Source organism: Lepidochelys kempii, chromosome 11 (assembly GCF_965140265.1).
Source record: "Lepidochelys kempii isolate rLepKem1 chromosome 11, rLepKem1.hap2, whole genome shotgun sequence".
In the NCBI taxonomy this organism is placed as follows: domain Eukaryota; kingdom Metazoa; phylum Chordata; order Testudines; family Cheloniidae; genus Lepidochelys; species Lepidochelys kempii.
Window position 1 is genome coordinate 67,600,542 of NC_133266.1, and position 18,983 is coordinate 67,619,524.

Here is an 18,983-nt window from a genome sequence, read left to right on the forward strand (position 1 = left end):
CCCATTCCAGACCCCTAATCATTTTAATTGCTCTTCTCTGAACCTTTTCTAATGCCAGTATATCTTTTTTTGAGATGAGGGGACCACATCTGTATACAGTATTCAAGATGTGGGCGTACCATGGATTTATATAAGAGCAAAAATATATTCTCCATCTTATTCTCTATCCCTTTTTAAATGATTCTTAACATCCTGTTTGCTTTTTTGACTGCCACTGCACACTGCATGGATGTCTTCAGAGAACTATCCATGATGACTCCAAGATCTCTTTCCTGATTAGTTGTAGCTACATTAGCCCCCATCATATTGTATGTATAGTTGGGGTTATTTTTTCCAATGCGCATTACTTTACATTTATTCACATTAAATTTCATTTGCCATTTTGTCGCCCAATCACTTAGTGTTGTGAGATCTTTTTGAAGTTCTTCACAGTCTGCTTTGGTCTTAACTATCTTGAGCAGTTTAGTATCGTCTGCAAACTTTGCCACCTCACTGTTTAACCCTTTCTCCAGATCATTTATGAATAAGTTGAATAGGATTGGTCCTAGGACTGGCCCTTGGGGAACACCACTAGTTACCCCCCTCCATTCTGAAAATTTACCATTTCTTCCTACCCATTGTTCCCTGTCTTTTAACCAGTTCTCAGTCCATGAAAGGATCTTCCCTCTTATCCCATGACAACTTAATTTACTTAAGAGCCTTTGGTGAGGGACCTTGACAAAGGCTTTCTGGAAATATAAGTACACTATGTCCACTGGATCCCCCTTGTCCACATGTTTGTTGACCCCTTCAAAGAACTCTAATAGATCAGTTAGACATGATTTCCCTTTACAGAAACCATGCTGACTTTTGTCCAACAATTTATGTTCTTCTATGCGTCTGACAATTTTATTCTCTACTATTGTTTCAACTAATTTGACTGGTACTGATTTTAGACTTACCGGTCTGTAATTGCCAGGATCAGCTCTAGAGCCTTTTTAAAATATTGGCGTTACATTACCTATCTTCTGATCATTGAGTACAGAAGGTGATTTAAAGGACATGTTACAAACCATAGTTAATAGTTCCGCAATTTCACATTTGAGTTCTTTCAGAACTCTTGGGTGAATGCCATCTGGTCCCGGTGACTTGTTACTGTTAAGATTCTCAATTAATTCCAAAACCTCCTCTAATGACACTTCAATCTGTGACAATTCCTCAGATTTGTCACCTACAAAGGATGTCTCAGGTTTGGGAATCTCCCTGACATCCTCAGCTGTGAAGACTAAAGCAAAGAATTCATTTGGTTTCTCCGCAATTAGTTTATCGCCTTTAAGTGCTCCTTTTGTATCTCGATCGTCCAGGGCCCCCACTGGTTGTTTAGCAGGCTTCCTGCTTCTGATGTACTTAAAAAACATTCTGTTATTACCTTTTGAGTTTTTGGCTAGCTGTTCTTCAAATTCCTTTCTGGCTTTTCTTATTACATTTTTACATTTAATTTGGCAGTGTTTATGCTCTTTTCTATTTACCTCACTAGGATTTGACTTCCACTTTTTAAAATATGCCTTTTTATCACTCACTGCTTCTTTTACATGGTTGTTAAGCCACGGTGGCTCTTTTTTAGTTCTTTTACTGTGTTTTTTTAATTTGGGATATACATTTAAGTTGGGCCTCTGTTATGGTGTCTTTGAGAAGTGTCCATGCAGCTTGCAGGGATTTCACTCTAGTCACTGTACCTTTTAATTTCTGTTTAACTAACCTCCTCATTTTTGCATAGTTCCCCTTTTCTGAAATTAAATGCCACCATGTTGGGCTGTTGAGGTGTTCTTCCCACCACAGGAATGTTAAATGTTGTTATATTCTGGTCACTATTTCCAAGCAGTCCTGTTATAGTTACCTCTTGGACCAGATCCTGCGCTCTACTCAGGACTAGATCGAGCGTTGCCTCTCCCCTTGTGGGTTCCTGTACCAGCTGCTCCAAGAAGCAGTCACTTAAAGTATCGAGAAATTTTATCTCTGCATTTCGTTCTGAGGTGACATGTACCCAGTCAATATGGGGATAATTGAAGTCCCCCACTATAATTGAGTTCTTTATTTTGATAGCCTCTCTAATCTCCCTTAGCATTTCATAGTCACTATCACTATCTTGGTCAAGTGGTCGATAATAGATCCCTACTGTTATATTCTTATTAGAGCATAGAATTACTATCCATAGAGATTCTATGGAACATGTGGATTCATTTAAGATTTTTACTGTGATGCCAATTATATCAATATCCTCCTTTAACACAAGGCACTTTAGTTCACCCATCTTATTATTTAGACTTCTAGCATTTGTGTACAAGCACTTTATAAACTTGTCACTGCTTATCTGTCTGCCCTTTTCTGATATGTCAGATTCTTTTTTATGTGACTGTTTCTCATCTGATCTGGCCCATATGTTATCCTCATCCATCCTCTCCTCCTGACTAAAACCTAGAGAATCTCTATCAATAGACTCTCCTCTAAGAGAAGTCTCTGTCCGATCCACGTGCTCCTCTGCAGCAATCGGCTTTCCCCCATCTTAGTTTAAAAACTGCTCTGCAACCTTTTTAATGTTAAGTGGGGGCTGGAATAGCCCAGAGGAGAGTACTTGGGTGGCTAACAGGCTGGTGTTTCCAGGGAGATGACACCCAGTTAAGTACAAGCATGTCTCCCTGATGCTGGCGGCAGGGAGAACAAGGTGACTCAGTCCCCAAGAAGTGTCACACCTCCTGTGAACTTTTTCTTCTGGTGTTTAAACCCTTTCACAATAGGGTTTTATTAAACCTGTACAGTTATTTAGAAAAGGGTAATATAGGGATACAGTTCTGCTCACATGTGGCCCACGCTGAAGAAAATGAGTTTTATTTGGTTAAGGTCTACAGAGTGAGAGCTCTTAATAATATACCTTACAGAAAGGTTTCATGTTTTGTCCTAATGCCATCAAAAGGCTCTATATGGACGCTATCATACATGTGCCTTTTGAAACATCCTCTTTGCTCTTTGCTGTTTCCGTCAGATATTATAAGTGTGGCTATTCTGTGAACTATTTGTCACAGCAAAACCACTGATTTTTTCTGAGCTCAGTAAGCTCACGGACGAAAGTAGCTCCTCTTTAAATTCCTCCAATAGCACTGTCTGGGAAGGAGGTCTAGTGCAGGTTATGATTATGATATATTGCAATGAAAGATTAAGTATTATATTGATTGAGTTTTAATGAGAGTACTGTACTAATTATATTTATATTGTATGTGTATATATATTTATATTTTAATGACTAGTTTTATTAGCAGTCAGTAACCACATAAGCTTTCTCTGCATTGTAATATTAACGTTACCCTTAATAAAAATAACTATAAAAATCAAAGTGTAAGTGCTGCTTAACTTCAAGTGTAGCTAACATTTAAATATTCTTTTGCATATAAAATTGATCTGCAATCAATGTGAAGTCAACCTGACAATTTTTATAAACTTTTCCCCCATTGTGTTATGTTTTTTAGAGATTTTTTTTTTAAAATATCATTCACTTTCTCTGTTTTCCCAAAGACAAAACAACATGCAAAATGAAAGCATTTAAAGATACAATTTCAGTTACAAATTCATAGTTACCAGGCTAACTGCATCTTTCCTGGACTCTATAAGCTGCCCCCATTTAGGTCTCAAGCCTTTAGCCGTCGCCTGTCTCTTAGGATGGAATCAGGCAGGTCACCCACTCTCAGACCAGGCCCTGAGTTGAAGTCCCCTGTGTATTGACCATGGTTACCTCAGCAGATCGGACTTTTGTCCAGGCCCTGAAATTCTGTTCCCTCCAGGGCAATGGCAATGGTCATCAGTGATCAAAGAGCCAGCTTTAAGGCAAGTATTATTTATTTAGAACAAAATCCTTTAAGAGAAAACAGATCTTAAAAACACGGAAACAGCATCTGGACATGTCTAGTTTATTAGGTGTTCAACCATCTTCCACGTGGGGACCTCTGGACTAACTGCCGTTAAGCTTCTCCACAGAAGCTTTCTCTCTGTTAGCTTGTTAAAGCCTCCCTGTCAGGGTTCACTGACAGCTCCATGGACAGCACCTGGCAAATCACCCCACTTCCCCCAAATCATGTCACCTTTTCACCATTTATAGCCCTTTGATCTGGTAACTCCCAGCTTTGGCAAGACAAGGTTTGCAATTGGTTGGAGACAGGATCCTTGAAACTAACAGTTTGCCCCACTGTCTTTCACGTATGTGCTTGGGTGTTCTTATCTGAGAAGCCATTCTCTCATCTTCATGCACAGACCACATTGAATCTGGGCATTATAGGTGCATAATAAACATGTAACTATCTCAGTATTCTTAACATTATTACACATGAGCTCCATGTCTGCCACAGTGCTCTCTTCCTCTCTGAAGCACAAATAATAATTTATTCATTTTTTAATACTTGGCAGGGTGACACCATTGTTTCCTGTGACTCCTACGGTGTGATGAAGTTCTGGGATGTTCGGAGGGTAACACCAATGGTATCTATAGATGCAGGCCCCCATCCTGGCAATCAGGTGGTCTTTGACCCATCCGGTAGGATCCTTTCTTAAACTGACTATCAAAAGAAGTGTTTTGCTCTGAAAGCATTTTGTAATTGAGTTTAAAATTCTGAGGCCAGATCCCCAACCGGTGTAAATTGGCTTTCGTGAATCGATGCCTGTTTATACCAACTAATGATGTGACACACACTTATTTCAATTTGTCAAATTGTATTAATGCTCAGTTGTTACATAAAACCAAACATTTACAATGATGCAAAAAAAGAATTACATAAAGGTAAGAAATGCTCACTGTCTGAGGAAAACAGAGGGGTTTATTTCTCTTCCTTTTCTACTGCTTCTTCATACGTTTATACAACAGTTGTGTTTCATAACCACCGATGATAAATCCTATTATTCTCCCTGCAGCGCCCTATCATATTGAAATAAGTGGTCTGTTATGTACAAAGAATTGAAATACATATATAGTGCAACGCTTTTTGCATCATCAGCCATATATTACAATATGTCACTAGCATTGTGACTGACTGCTCCTTTATATTTTTAAGGGTGCCATTGTACAAAATGAACAAAAATAGCTTTGTTTTACCTAGGACATTAATCGTCACTTTCAAGGGGCAGATAATCAGTTGTATCACAGTACAAACTTAGGTCCCAATTCTGGAAAACACTCCTGTTCAGAGCAACACTTAAATGTGTGCTCAACTTTAAGCATGCACTTAAGTGCTGATGAGGCCAGACACAAGCATTTAAATCAAATATGAGAGATGTGAGAGAGTAGCAGTTTACTAATAATAGTACTACAGTCATAATGGTAAAAAAACTACAGAATATAGAATATTATTTCACTGAGTTGCTGTTCCTATAAAAAGTTCCATGGGACACTGTAGCATTTTATAAGGAATTTTTCAGATCTCTATATTCAATCCCTAAAGAATGTATTGTCATTTTCAGAAACTATATTGACATTATACACTTTCTACTACTTCCACAAGTCTGAATTCAGCTCTGCTCTATGTAAGAATATAGAGTTTAGAAAAATAGCTCACATTCTGCATGATGTGGATTTGAAGGAGTTTTGCTTTTTCATATCTGGAATGTAATGTAGGGGCATTTGTAAAGGAGTCACATCCCTGAAAAATGCAATAGCAGTATTTTGAGCCAGATGGGAAGTTTCCAGTAGAAAGCTTATCGGCTTCAGATAGTCTGAATGGGCAAAATTTCCCATCATTTGGATAAAATCCACTTTTTCTCTGCAGGAGTAACCACAACAGAGATGCCAAGTTGGGAAGAATGACCACAAGGAAGCATAATTTAAAAGAACGCAGTCATAAGCAATAATATCTGACTACAATAGAATATTACAGTATTTGTATCTCTGTTGTTTGTATGCTGGTAGTGCTTAGATGCCCTAATTAGGATTACAGCCCCTTTTTATTAGGCGTTGTACAGAATGAAAAGACAGTCCCTGCCCCAAATTGCTTAAAATCTAATTATGTGTTTTGTTCCCATCACCGAGATAGCTGCATATAAAAATTTACATAAATAAAGTAATCCGTTCCTTGTAAAACAACGTGATTATACTTAATGGAAGATTTTTGTTTGATTTTCTTTTGCTACCAGTTTAAGATAGTTATTGTGGGAAATCTAATGTAAAGAGAAAGGTCTTATATTTTGGTCTGAAGATGGGAACATCCTTTGTCAATGTGACAGCTACTGAAAGTTCTCCAGTGCAGAGCTGCTACTAAGAAAGCCTGGTTTCTTTGTAACATTGTTGGGAGAAACCAGATGGTGCTGCTGAAGATGCTCTTTGCTGGTTCTATTTATCTGAATGTTACTGTTGGCAGAAGTGCTGATTGGCGCTGTGATGCAGTTCTTTTCAGAAGCTGAGAATATGACCAGTAAAGTGATATTCATTTTCTCTCTGAGCCTCATTCAAAGCCCAATTAAGTTAATGGAAAGACCCTAGTTACCTAAAGTGGGCTTTGGATAGACCCCACATCTGCCTAAATCTTTCTCTGATTAAATATCAACAGTAAAGTCTATTCTCTCTCTGCCTGAGCTTTTCTCTCACTGGATCACTTTCTTAGGTGTAGATCTTGTCTTCAGTTTAAACCTATGCAAACAAAATGTTACACCCCTCTACTTGGAAGTCTCATTCTAAATATAGTTCCAGGGGTTTTTGTGTTTGTGTGTGGGGAGGAGCGAAGTTAGAGAAACTACAACGCTAGCTTATGGTATGGAAAGTGAGACAGTCCTTGAGATAGCTAGGGCACAGCCCATTGTGAGACTTGGTCAGGCTCAAGCTTAATGTCAGACCTACAAAGACATGCACATCTACTTCACGTTGTGCACCGTGGGTACCCCACTGGCTCATAGTTAAGCATGTGGGCGACTCTCTGCAGTATCGTGGCCTAACATTTCTGTGACTTATCCTTTATTATTAAAAACAGATCTGTCCTTTAGTAAGTAAGTTTACCACCATCTCCAGGCATTTATATCTATTCTCAGCACATATTGACCACTACACCTAACATTCACAAACCATGCACATGTCAAATCCCCTCCTTTCCTCATCAGCAACCCACCAACCTTGCCGCATATGATGCTCTCGGGTGTTTTTCACAGTTTCCATCCAGCAAATCCACCTGAAAAGATGATGAACAGCACAGTTAATAGCAACAGTTAGTGTAAGGAGTGAGAACTATAGATGCTGCAGGACATTCTCTTTGAACCCTAAGGTGCACACACTAATCTCCTGTTGTGTAAGGAAAGACATTTAGGATATGGCTGAGATGCAGAAATCAGCGAGTAGTACCAGGAAAATGTAGCAGTTTACTATACGTGGCAGATTCAGTGGGATGGGACAGTGTTTCTCCGTTTACACCCAGTTTGAGGAAAAGGAGCAAAATTCTGCTCTATGTAAAAGGAGTATGGTGGCTATATGATTTCTGCTGCAAGGTTTGCTGAGTTTTCTAAACATATGAGAAGACTCACTTTCTGTCTGTATTACATCCAAAAACACTGTTAAAAGAACATTAAGCTTGCCAAGGCAAGCACTCAATAGTTAGGAATGTTGGGAATCATTAGGAAAGGGATAGATAATAAGACAAAAAATGTCATATTGCCTCTATATAAATCCATGGTGCGCCCACACCTTGAATACTCTGTGCAGATGTGGTCGCCCCATCCCAAAAAAGAGATATTGGAACTGGAAAAGGTTCAGAAAAGGGCAACAAAAGTGAGTAGGGGTATAGAACGGCTTCCGTATGAGGAGAGATTAATACGATTGGGACTTTTCAGCTTGGAAAAGAGGCGACTATGGGGGGATATGATAGAGGTCTATAGAATCATGAGTGGTATAGAGAAAGTAAATAAGGAAGTGTTATTTACTCCTTCTCATAATACAAGAACAAGGGGCCACCAAATGAAATTAATAGGTAGCAGATTTAAAACAAACACAAGAAAGTATTTTTTCATGCAACACACTGTCAACCTCTGGAACACCTTGCCAGAGGGTGTTGTGCAGGCCAATACTATAACGGGGTTCAAAAGGGAGCTAGATAGATTCATGGAAGATAGGTCCATCAATGGCTATTAGCCAGGATGGGCAGGAATGGTGTCCCTAGCCTCCGTTTGCCAGAAGCTGGGATTGGGTTACAGGGCATGGATCACTTGATGATAACCTGTCTGTTCATTCCCTTTGGGGCACCTGCCATTGGCCACTGTCAGAGGACAGGATACTGGGCTTGATGGACCTTTGGTCTGACCCTGTGTGGCTGTTCTTATGTAGGAAATGCCTGTATTAAGGTTGCCTGTCCAACATTAATTTGGGCCCCTTGTGCATAAGGTGCAGTCTTTAATTACATGGTCACATGCTATTTTTTTCACAGGACCCCTGCCCCATTTAGTGCCCAGGATGAACTCCTTGAGTGGGTTGCTATTCAATATTTCTTTTTATTCTCAGGATTCACTTTGTGGACCCAGGCATTATTTACCGCACACCACCCAAACCTTTAATTGAATACAGAGTCATCCCTTATGGGCTTTTTTGTGCTGCTGTCATCATAGTATGTTAGATCTTTACAGGCATTCATCAAATTATCTTCACTCCACTTCTGTGAGGTGTGGTTATATTATTATCCCCATTTTACACGTGGGGGATAGAGGCACAGGAATTAAAGCCAATATTGTCAAAGCTGTCAACTGAGGTTAGGTGCCCACATTGAGATGCCTAGGAGGTGATTTTTCGGAGTACCTCGCATTTCATAGCTGTGTGTGTGTTGGACTGAAGCTCCTATTGACCTCAGTTGCAGTTGTGAAAGCTCAGCATGGCTGCAAATGAGGTGAGAATCCAGAGGCAGTGAAAGGTTGGTCCTGTGAGTGAGGCAATTGAATGCTGTCTTAGAGAGCAGGGTTCTGTGCCCTGCCTCTGCCAAAGTTCCTAGGTGAATGTGATGCTGAGCAAGTTACATAAACCGACATTTTCATAGTTAACCACTGTATGTTCCTCAGTTTCTGGGTATCCAACTTGAGACACGTGGGGTCTGATTGCAGAACACTCACAGTGGCAACTTCTTCCATCTGATCCTGTCCTCTAGTTCCCAGCTCCTGTTCCTATTCTGCCCCCCTCCCTTTGCCTTTCCTTGCTCCTGCTCCCCTTATCCAGCATCTCCACCCCGTACCAACCTCCTGTTACTCAGCCCTCTACATTTCAGCCAGGAAGCTTCCTCCTCCATATTGTCAGGGTGCCATAGCAGCCCACAACCGCTAGGAGGAGTAATTATAAGGAAAGTCCTGCTCATCCCTGGGATGAGGATGCTTAGTCACTCTGTGGAGATTGCAATTCAGGCAGCACATAGAACTGTGAGGTGATGAAGCATGCTCTGTGCAGATGGACTCTTCAGAGAATTTAGCTGCCAAACTCTAAAAAGTCTATACTGAGCATGTACAGTTTGAGATTGTCCAGAGGTTATAACTTGGCCAAATTAAGATGAATTTTCATTAGGATAGCAAAAGACACATCTCTGGCATCAGGGTGACTCACCTCCCAAATCTCAAGTCCCTGCTCCAAAGCATAGAGGCTCTAGAGCTTCACAACAAATGGTTGAGAGAATTTTTTTTTCAAAATGGGCTAAACAACATCGTTTTCCAATCTAATCCTGAAAAACAGCTGAACCATTTCAGCTGACACTTTCCCCCCAGAATCAGCCTTAGGCAGACTCTCAAAAGGCAAAATGTCAGCCTGAACCATGTCAAGTTGGAAAAGTTATAAGCAACCAAAACCAGGGTCTTATAATGGGAAATGTTAGACAACTTTAACTGCATAGGTCACTGCCTCTGCTACTTAGAATATTGTACTAGCAGGTTTAAAGTAAATATTGTTATAATTCCAACCTTCTGGTCCTCATATACTGCATGAGCTCAAGTCAAACAACAAAAAGGATTTGTCTGGAGTCATTTTTAATTGAGTAAAAAGGTGCCCAAGCAAAATTGAATACATAGTCATTTTCTGTAATCTGTAAGGTTGATTTCATAAATGGGATAATCCTTTAATAGAAGTTTCAGTTAATTTGGTCTGCATTTTATTTGCCGGGGCAAACAGCACATTATTAGCAAAAGACCATAGGCTGCTCAGGTGGCACTAGAAATAATTACTAGCCTTGTTTTATCTAAAACTGCATGTCAAACATTTCAATGCAATTTATACACTGTGAGCTCAGAGGTTCCATCTCCCTTTTATTTTAGGTGGAAGATAAAAGCCTCTGTAGCTTGTTTTTATTTCACTGAACAACGTGCAAATTTAAGAAAAGGAGCAAGTATTTTATTCTGGGAAAATCAGACTTGTAGAGTATGGCTTTCTAGCACGTGCAGTGTGATGAAATAGCTATAATCTTCAGCTCTACCGCGTGCATTTTGGAGTCACTCTGATATTCTTTTCTTCACTCTTTTCCTACTGACCTTTTAGAGGGGGAGTACTAAGAGCTACTTTGGGATTTAGGCTGTACACCAGCACAAGGGAATAAGAACCCTCTTTACATTTTCTATAGACAGGCTAACCTGGCTTTGGGCTATTCACCTGCTCACTCCCTCTAATAGATGGGAGGGTCGGGGTGAACCTTGGTTCTACACCAGACCCGTCACTGGCCAGAGTAGATGAGCCATCGCCTGGTGGAGGAGTTAGTAATTAACTGCTCGTCTAGATCAGTGGTAAATTACAACCAGGAGCAAGGAGAAAGCAGGGGAGGAACTGTGATTAGAGCTGGGGAGACATTTTAGCCCAAAGAAAATGTAGAGTAAAAAATAGCCACCTTCTGAAAACAGACTTTTCGTAAAACATTTTTGACATCTGTTTTTTGTTTTTCATGAATGTTTCCACAACACTGTTGTTCATATTTTTCTGTTGAAATCATGTTTGAAATTGTGATGGAACACGATTTTGATCATTGCTGTTAAAACTTTGGAAAATGCACAGAAACGTTCACGACAAATGAAAAATGTGTCCACTTTGAAATTTGTGAAAAGGAAACAGTTCCACACTTTCATAAATTCCATACACATTTTTTTTCTTTATTTCAGCCACTGTAACTGTGACTCGGGGGCAGGAGGGGGTCTGTGAGGCACACTGCTTCTGGGGGCTATTCCTGGACTGGCACCATCTCTGCACTATCCATTACCTGAAGGCATAACCTAGTCCACAGAAATCTGATAACTGCAGAAGGGTGTAACAGAAATAATCCTTTTGCTAAAAAGAGGAGAAATAGCTTAGTAGAATAAATTCAGATCTGGCTAAATTACTATGTGCTGTGCTTTAAAAAAAAATAAACCAAGCAAATAATTACTTCTACTTAATATTTTGTAGTGAAATGTATTTTAAGGTCTGATCCTGCAATGGGAAGCACACCAAAATTATTTCATTTCCTCAATTTCAGCTGGAGTTTTGGGTCCAGATCTTTGCGAGAGATTGGTGCCAATGGCAGTGATGACAGTGATATTCTTCTTCTTCTTCTTGGTCACTTTGCACCTATCAGAAGGCACAAAATGGAATCTAGTCCTAACTGGCCAGCTGAAGACTCTCCCAGCCAGGGAGAGCTCTCACTTGGTTTAATGCAGCTCTCCTGCATTAACTGCCTGGTCATGGGGCTGGGGCAGAATGCACCTCCACTCCACCAATGCTCAGCCTTTGAGCACCACCGCCAGCTGGCATAAACTGGAGTAGTCTAGAATTCAGGAGCAGGAGAAAATCTGGGCCCCATTTTTCCTGGTGTTTTTACATTGCACTTTATTTAGTATCCTCTTACTTATGGTTAAAGTAGAACTTGACAAAAAAAGAGATACTCTCATGCAGCATTTACGAAGTTAGCCTTTGTTGCAGCAGTGATATTCTGAATCTGTGGGTTTTTTTCCCTATGCCTTTAAATTCTGTATTGAAAGGCAGGTGATTTTTATACATATTTGAATTTATTTATTACAAGCATCCTATTGGCCTGCATCTTTTTATCCAAAAGGCAGATTATATAACAACACTAATAAATCTACAGGGTACCTTTTCCCTCATCATTCAATGCCTGAGCTTCAAATTCATTTAGGGTAAAATAAGGAGAATATGGAAACATAGCTTGTTCTGTCTGACTCATCCTTTGGAATTGTACTGGCATTTTTCTGAGTTTGGTGTAAAAATTCAGACAAACCAAAAATCCCTACTTCTAGTTGTTATTCACTCTCAGTTTTCTGTCTTATAGACAGTGTTATAGCTCCACCTACCAGGAATAAAGGAGGTGAACCAACCATGGATATAACAGCTCATCTGTCCACTTCCCTCCAGTTCTTTTGCCTTCTTCAGCCTGGAATAATTGGAGTTTGTGTCACTAGTCCCTGTTTCAGCTCCTTTTCTCAATAATTCTGCTTCTGTCTTTCCTTCCAGACCTGTTTAGCAAAGGAATAAGGAAAGAAGCCAAAACAAAAGATGGAATCTGAATCTGAGGAGGGATCCAAGATGAATCCAGCAGAGATAGGATCTCTGCCTCAGAGTCCTCAGATGCTCTCTCCAGTGGGGAGCAATCCAGATAGTCAGCTAGTTCAATAGGTCTTTCAAAGGGTCTGAGTCATTTTGCAGCCTGTGTGGATGTGATTCCTGGCCCATCTTTGGCCTCTTAAGTCCTTAACATTAGCCTAGTGGCAATCTATCCGCTACCTCCAGGAATCTTTCTTCCCAAGCCAGCTTAGTCCTCCTTTTGCCTAGTGATTCCCCGAACTCCACTTTCAGTTGGCCTCTCTTTCCTATCCCAAATCTTCTCATTACCAGCTGTACAGGTGCCAGCTTTTTGAGTTGAGGTCAAGGAGAACAGTCTTTCTTTGGCCAACAGAGACTGAGCATAAACCTCTTATAACTGCAGGCTATCTTCTTAGTCCTACAAACTTGAGATTCCCCAATGTTCCACAAGCATGTATGACAGTAGAGCAGCCAATAGTCAACAGTCACAGATGTAAACAGAGTAGAGGAGACAAGGAGTGCTCATTTTCTTTTGGGAGTATGTCTTCTGCGTGCCTGGTTGGTATCCTAACATGTATCTCTTCAGGAGATCACTTTATAGCTCAACGATTTTTTGACTCAGCCATCACTAATGAAGACAATGGAGGCTTAATATTTTTCAGACAGTAGGTCTCCAGCTGGCAACACCAATAATGGCCTGGTTCACCTCAACTCTATCATCCAAACTCCCTTGTGTTTGCACATAATCTGTTAGGGTCAGATCCCTGCTCACAGGTGTTTTTGCAAAGCATTGGGACAAACAGTTACTGCTGTAACAAGCCAGTGTTCTCAGGAAAATAACAAAGAATAATTCAGAGGTATTGTTGTTTGTCTCCTGGTGCTCAGACAGCTTTGTTTTTTGGAACTGTGGACGGTCTTGTTGGCCTAAGGCCCTAACCTCTTTCCTTGTCCCAGCTGGGCTGTATGGCTGTATCACAGGATGCCTCTCTTGGTCTTAAAGTCTTACAAGCAACACATTAATATAAACACTCCTCCTCCTCCAGGCATTGCTGACTATATCTACTGGCTGTCCTTGACTGACTCAGTGGTTAGGATAGGAATACAGGAATGTAAAACAAGGCAAAATTGCTCAATGATCATATCTTTTGTTGTAGTCCTCTTGTCTTCCATCATGCATCCTTTTCCCCTGACTTCTGCATTGCATCTAATTTCTCTCTCTCAGAATCTTCCTTTGCCTCTGAAATTCTCTAACTGGAAAGAAGTGGGTGGACCAGGGCCTTCATATATAGGATCTGATTGACAGGTATTTTGCCTCCTTGTGTCCTTGTAGGTGAAGCCATATAACACAGTCTATTCATTACTGTCGCTGCCTTCCAAAGGGAAGGAATTGCTAGTGAGTAATTTTCCTTTGTTTAACAAGGGGAGTTATGCTGTACAATACTTATGCCATGACATGAACATTTTTCAATGTGACCAGAGTCCATGCTATTTAAATGTGTAAAAAGGAAGGAGAAGAGGTTTTTAATATGTATAACTACATTTTCACTATATACACATGATTTAAAATGTATGAAATATTTGTATCTTGGAAAGGAGAGGGGGAATGGTTTGGAAATTCAGTGCTTTATATTTTTGCCTGAAATGTGGGATTGTATTTTGTATATTTGTGTCTGTTTTCTTTGCTGAGCTAATGAGGTGGGGACTGTGTACTACTGCAGGCAATTGCTTTGAGCTCTTAGCACTTTGAAGAGATTAGCCCCATTGATATTCTCTTCATCTTTGCTAGGGAGGAGTGCTTCCTTCCCCTGAGTGCAGGAAGATGGACAGCTGTTTAATAGAGCCAGCTTTTGTCAAGTAGATACACTGTAGATTAAGTATTCTCTTCTCACATGCCTGCATATCTCCAACACTAAAACTAAGTTCTGGATGCAAGTGTGGTACCTCATTAGAGCAATATACTGATTTGTTAGTTTCGTTGAGTACCCCAGGTTGAATGCAGCGGTAGCTGACTGGTTAAACATTATTCTTTAAGGCAGAGCAGGACTCTCGGCTGTACTGGCATTAAGCCCATAACTTGGTGATGGGTGAATCGTTTGTTCTGAGAGTGTGTGCCAGAAATGTCCACATGATTTTTGAAATCCCTGTGTTAAACTAACACAAGCTGAAAGTAATTGGAGGTTTGCACTTCCCAAGTGGAACATAACTGATCAAAATGTTGATTCTCTAGCAGCTAACGACAAACCAGATTATTTAATTTTTCAGTCGTTTTTTTTAAATCTCCCTTAAACTAGGCACAAGTATTTTTAAATATAAATCTATTCAACATCTTAAATGTTTTCTTATAACATTGGCTGCTCTTGTGACTTTATTAAGTCCATGTGTTCTTGAATTTATATTAATTCTAGTTCACAAAGGTACAATTATTATATTTCCAGTTTGAATGTGTTTACAAGTATTTAATGAAAACTCCTTTCTTTTATTCTGGAAGCCTCACTGCACTGTTCCATCTAAAGTCTGGCTTAGATACAAGACTTCATCTCCTGATTAGCTTATTCCTACAGACAATCAGACACTAAAGATCCCTTGAAGGTCATCCTATCCTTTCTTCCATGAAAGCTTCACTTAAAAGATCAACAGCTTAGTCAGTTCTTGTGCTTTGAGTAAGGCTTACTCTATTATATAATGTAATAAAAATCAGGGATTTATAAAATAAAGTATCAAATGAATTGGTTTATATATATATATGTGTGTGTACGTGTGCGCGTGTGTATAATTTTTTTTTAAATGTAGTGCAAAGAATAGGTCAGGTATAACAGGCATTCAGTGGCAAGAGGATGCCTCAGGAGATTAGTAATGGGGTACAGAGATTGTCACCCCTTGGTCAGTAGTTAGAATCTGGCTCAGTTCAACAGTGATGAAAAGTCTGACAGCTTTTTGATGACCAATCCAAAAAGAGCTGGTAGGCTACATGAAAAGTTGTCCGTACCTCATTTAGTAACCTAATAACTGGCACTAATTGACACCTCCATTGGTGATCTCAGTCGAGAGGGAGGGGTGGCATCTCTAGTTTGGGGATGAAGCATATTCAAAGGGTAGAGGGAAGAGAGAGCACAGCACAGCTGCCTATGCTAGTCCTGCTAGTTGTCATTCTCCAGTTCTTTGAGTCTGGCACCTTTTCATAAGCATGTAATCTTCTTTAAAATGAAATACAATAAAAAGTGCAGCCATAAACTTATATTGACAAATTATCAAGGGGGTTAAAAGGCCTAATCAGGGACAAAAAGTGGTCCATGAGGTTATGCAAAATAAATGGATTAATAATACAGTCTCCATACGTATGCTTAATGAGGGCTTGTTATATCTCACAGACCTATCTCTGTGTCTTCCATGCTCTTGAGGGGTTATCTTGGTTTCCCCAGAAGGAAGAGAGTGAATGGGCCTTCTGAATAGGAACCAATGCAGGGTTTAGGAGTGACTGACATCTCCCACCTCCCAGCCTAGGGATAGGACATGGGGTGGCCATACAGCCATTCCATCTCCACTAGTACTTATCACCGACTGTCATATTCTCCTCTGAATGGAAGCATCCTTGTTTGGTATGAAGGAACAAGGGCCAGAAGGACTGAAACATTCTTCAATAAGAGAAGAAAACATAGTGCATGTTTTCAGGCTTCCATGCCTGCAAAGCAGTCTACTCCAGCAGCCCAAGACCTCTATATTGGAGTTCCCCTCAAGCCTAAACAGGGAGGTAGTGGCACAGATGCCCAAAATCTCTGATTCCTACAGGCGGCACTCAGCATCATTGAACCCCCATGGTCTGTGACATGATCTTATTTCAGGATCCTCTCAAACTGCCAGGCTGAAAGTACTTGAGGCACTTGGCCTGGAACCTGAAAGGACTTGCTTTCTAGAGAATGACTATTGAGGAGAGCTCTTGCTCAGATCTATTAATTGTCCACAAATTTGGCAATTCAAGGGCTTCTGAGATCTTGGTGTTTTTCAAAGGACAAGAATCCCATTTTTTTCTCAACCAGGAATATATTGCAGTTTCTTCTAGATGGACTCTGGCTGGGTTTGAGTCATTGCAGTTTCTTCTAGATGGACTCTGGCTGGGTTTGAGTCCTAGCTTCCTGAAGATCAAAGTCTCAGTGTTAAGAGCCTTGTAGCATGTTCCTTCCATTCCTGGCCTGTTTTTGAAGCAACGTCACACATCCAAAAACTTTAAAGTTGTGTCTCTGCAGAGATGCCATTGGGAGACTAGTGCAATGATTTGAAGTTTCAGGTAATCTCTAAATCTTCTTTTTTTGAATATATGGAGGTGTGTTCTGGATATTTCCCATTATTATTTTTCCTGTCAGCAATTACATTGGACTGAAGAGCTAGCAAGTTTGGGGGTTATAGCTATCTGAAATCCTTACATGCATTTTTTCCCCAGATGAGGTGATTCTCGGGCCTGAACCAGAATTTTCTGTCTCTCAAAATTATTGTTTTCACTATTTGCTTTCCTTGAATTTTAAGACCTTCCACTACTAAGTGAATAAATTGGACACTTTACATAGAGTTGGGACATTCAAATTTGTTTTATGTATAACTAGTGCTTGAAGAAAATTGGATTCAATTTTAGGATAAGATCATTGACCTAAGAAGGGGATGTGAAATGTTCATATCCACTATTTCCAGACTGATAAATTTAGAAGAACCGCACAGTGCTTCATTCAAGCAATTTTTTGCTATTTGGCTACCTAACCTTCAGTGTATGCTTTTATCTATTACATTAAAACAGATGTGTTGTCTGAGTTTTGGACAAAGGTTTCTGCAATCTTTTCCTTGATTTTCCTTTATTAAAATGCTTCATATAGTGAGGGAAGAAAAAATCAAAACTAAATAAAAAACCAACAGAAAGAACAGAAGCAACCCCCTCAAAATCCCTAAACCCTCAAATAAGAGCTGGTTTTCCCTGTCTTGATTCAGTTTTCTTGATGTTATATATTTCCCTCCCATTTGTAGAAAATTGTTTTACTGCTGGCTACTTCCCAGTTGTAACAGATCTTGGAGTACCAACAGCCCTCTGGGAGAAAGATAAAGTGTACTTACCTATGTGTATTCTTTCCTTAGAATCATAGTATATCAGAGTTGGAAAGGACTTCAGGAGGTCATCTAGTCCAACCCCCTGCTCAAAGCAGGACCAAACCCCAATTTTTGCCCCAGATCCCTAAATGGCCCCCTCAAGGATTGAACTCACAACCCTGGGTTTAGGAGGCCAAAGCTCAAATCACAGAGCTATCCCTCCCCCTTCTCTGAAATGAGCACCTGGTTCTTCTTGAGACCCCACCCAAGGCATCATCTAACTTGCATTGAATTCCAGTTGAAGAGAAATATCTCAGTCAATCCTTTTTTCCCCTTATGGACTATTCCTGCAGAGAGATGGAAAAATGTTGGGATGCCCTCACATTGATATCTTACTTAGCCATAAGTCTCTTCATTTCCATTTAATGTATAATAGATGAATAAGTAGGTAAAAGATAAATTATCCTTCCTGAAGATGACTAATCTTTCATAATGTTTATTAATTGGAATTTATAGTTTTTCCTCTCAGCTTGGGCAGTTGCCTGAGTTCCATAGCCACTCAGTTCTGTGAATAGCTCCACCAGCTGGCATTGTGGTGTGACTAGAGAGGGATTAAAAAAAAAAATAGAAGAGCGCCTCTGTGTTGGAAAATGAGGAGGTTATTGTGATTAAAATGGTAAATTTTCAGAATGGAGGGGGGTAACTAGTGGTGTTCCCCAAGGGTCAGTCCTAGGATCAATCCTATTCAACCTATTCATTAATGATCTGGAGAAAGGGGTAAACAGTGAGGTGGCAAAGTTTGCAGACGATACTAAACTGCTTAAGATAGTTAAGACCAAAGCAGACTGTGAAGAACTTCAAAAAGATCTCACAAAACTAAGCAATTGGGCAACAAAATGGCAAATGAAATTTCATGTGGATAAATGTAAAGTAATGCACATTGGAAAAAATAACCCCAACTATACATACAATGTGATGGGGGCTAATTTAGCTACAACTAATCAGGAGAAAGATCTTGGAGTCATCGTGGATAGTTCTCTGAAGACGTCCATGCAGTGTGCAGCGGCAGTCAAAAAAGCAAACGGGATGTTAGGAATCCTTAAAAAAGGGATAGAGAATAAGACAGAGAATATCTTCTTGCCCTTATATAAATCCATGGTACGCCCACATCTTGAATACTATGTACAGATGTGGTCCCCTTATCTCAAAAAAAGATATACTGGCATTAGAAAAGGTTCAGAGAAGGGCAACTAAAATGATTAGGGGTTTGGAATGGGTCCCATATGAGGAGAGATTAAAGAGGCTAGAACTTTTCAGCTTGGAAAAGAGGAGACTAAGGGGGGATATGATAGAGGTCTATAAAATCATGAGTGGTGTGGAGAAAGTGAATAAGGAAAAG

General features: G+C 40.0%; 1 protein-coding gene across 3 annotated transcripts in view; it reads left to right on the top strand.

Annotated features, from left to right (window-relative positions):
- SPAG16 (sperm associated antigen 16) overlaps nucleotides 1-18,983 on the top strand; it is a 722,158-nt gene that overhangs the window by 580,510 nt on the left and 122,665 nt on the right. For 2 of the 3 annotated variants that reach the window (XM_073306724.1, XM_073306726.1), the window contains one exon: nucleotides 4,432-4,558. The exons of the other annotated variant lie outside the window; for it this stretch is intronic. In XM_073306724.1, the coding sequence (XP_073162825.1) occupies nucleotides 4,432-4,558 (127 nt within the window). The remainder of the gene's footprint in view (nucleotides 1-4,431; nucleotides 4,559-18,983) is intronic. 3 annotated transcript variants of the gene reach the window in all.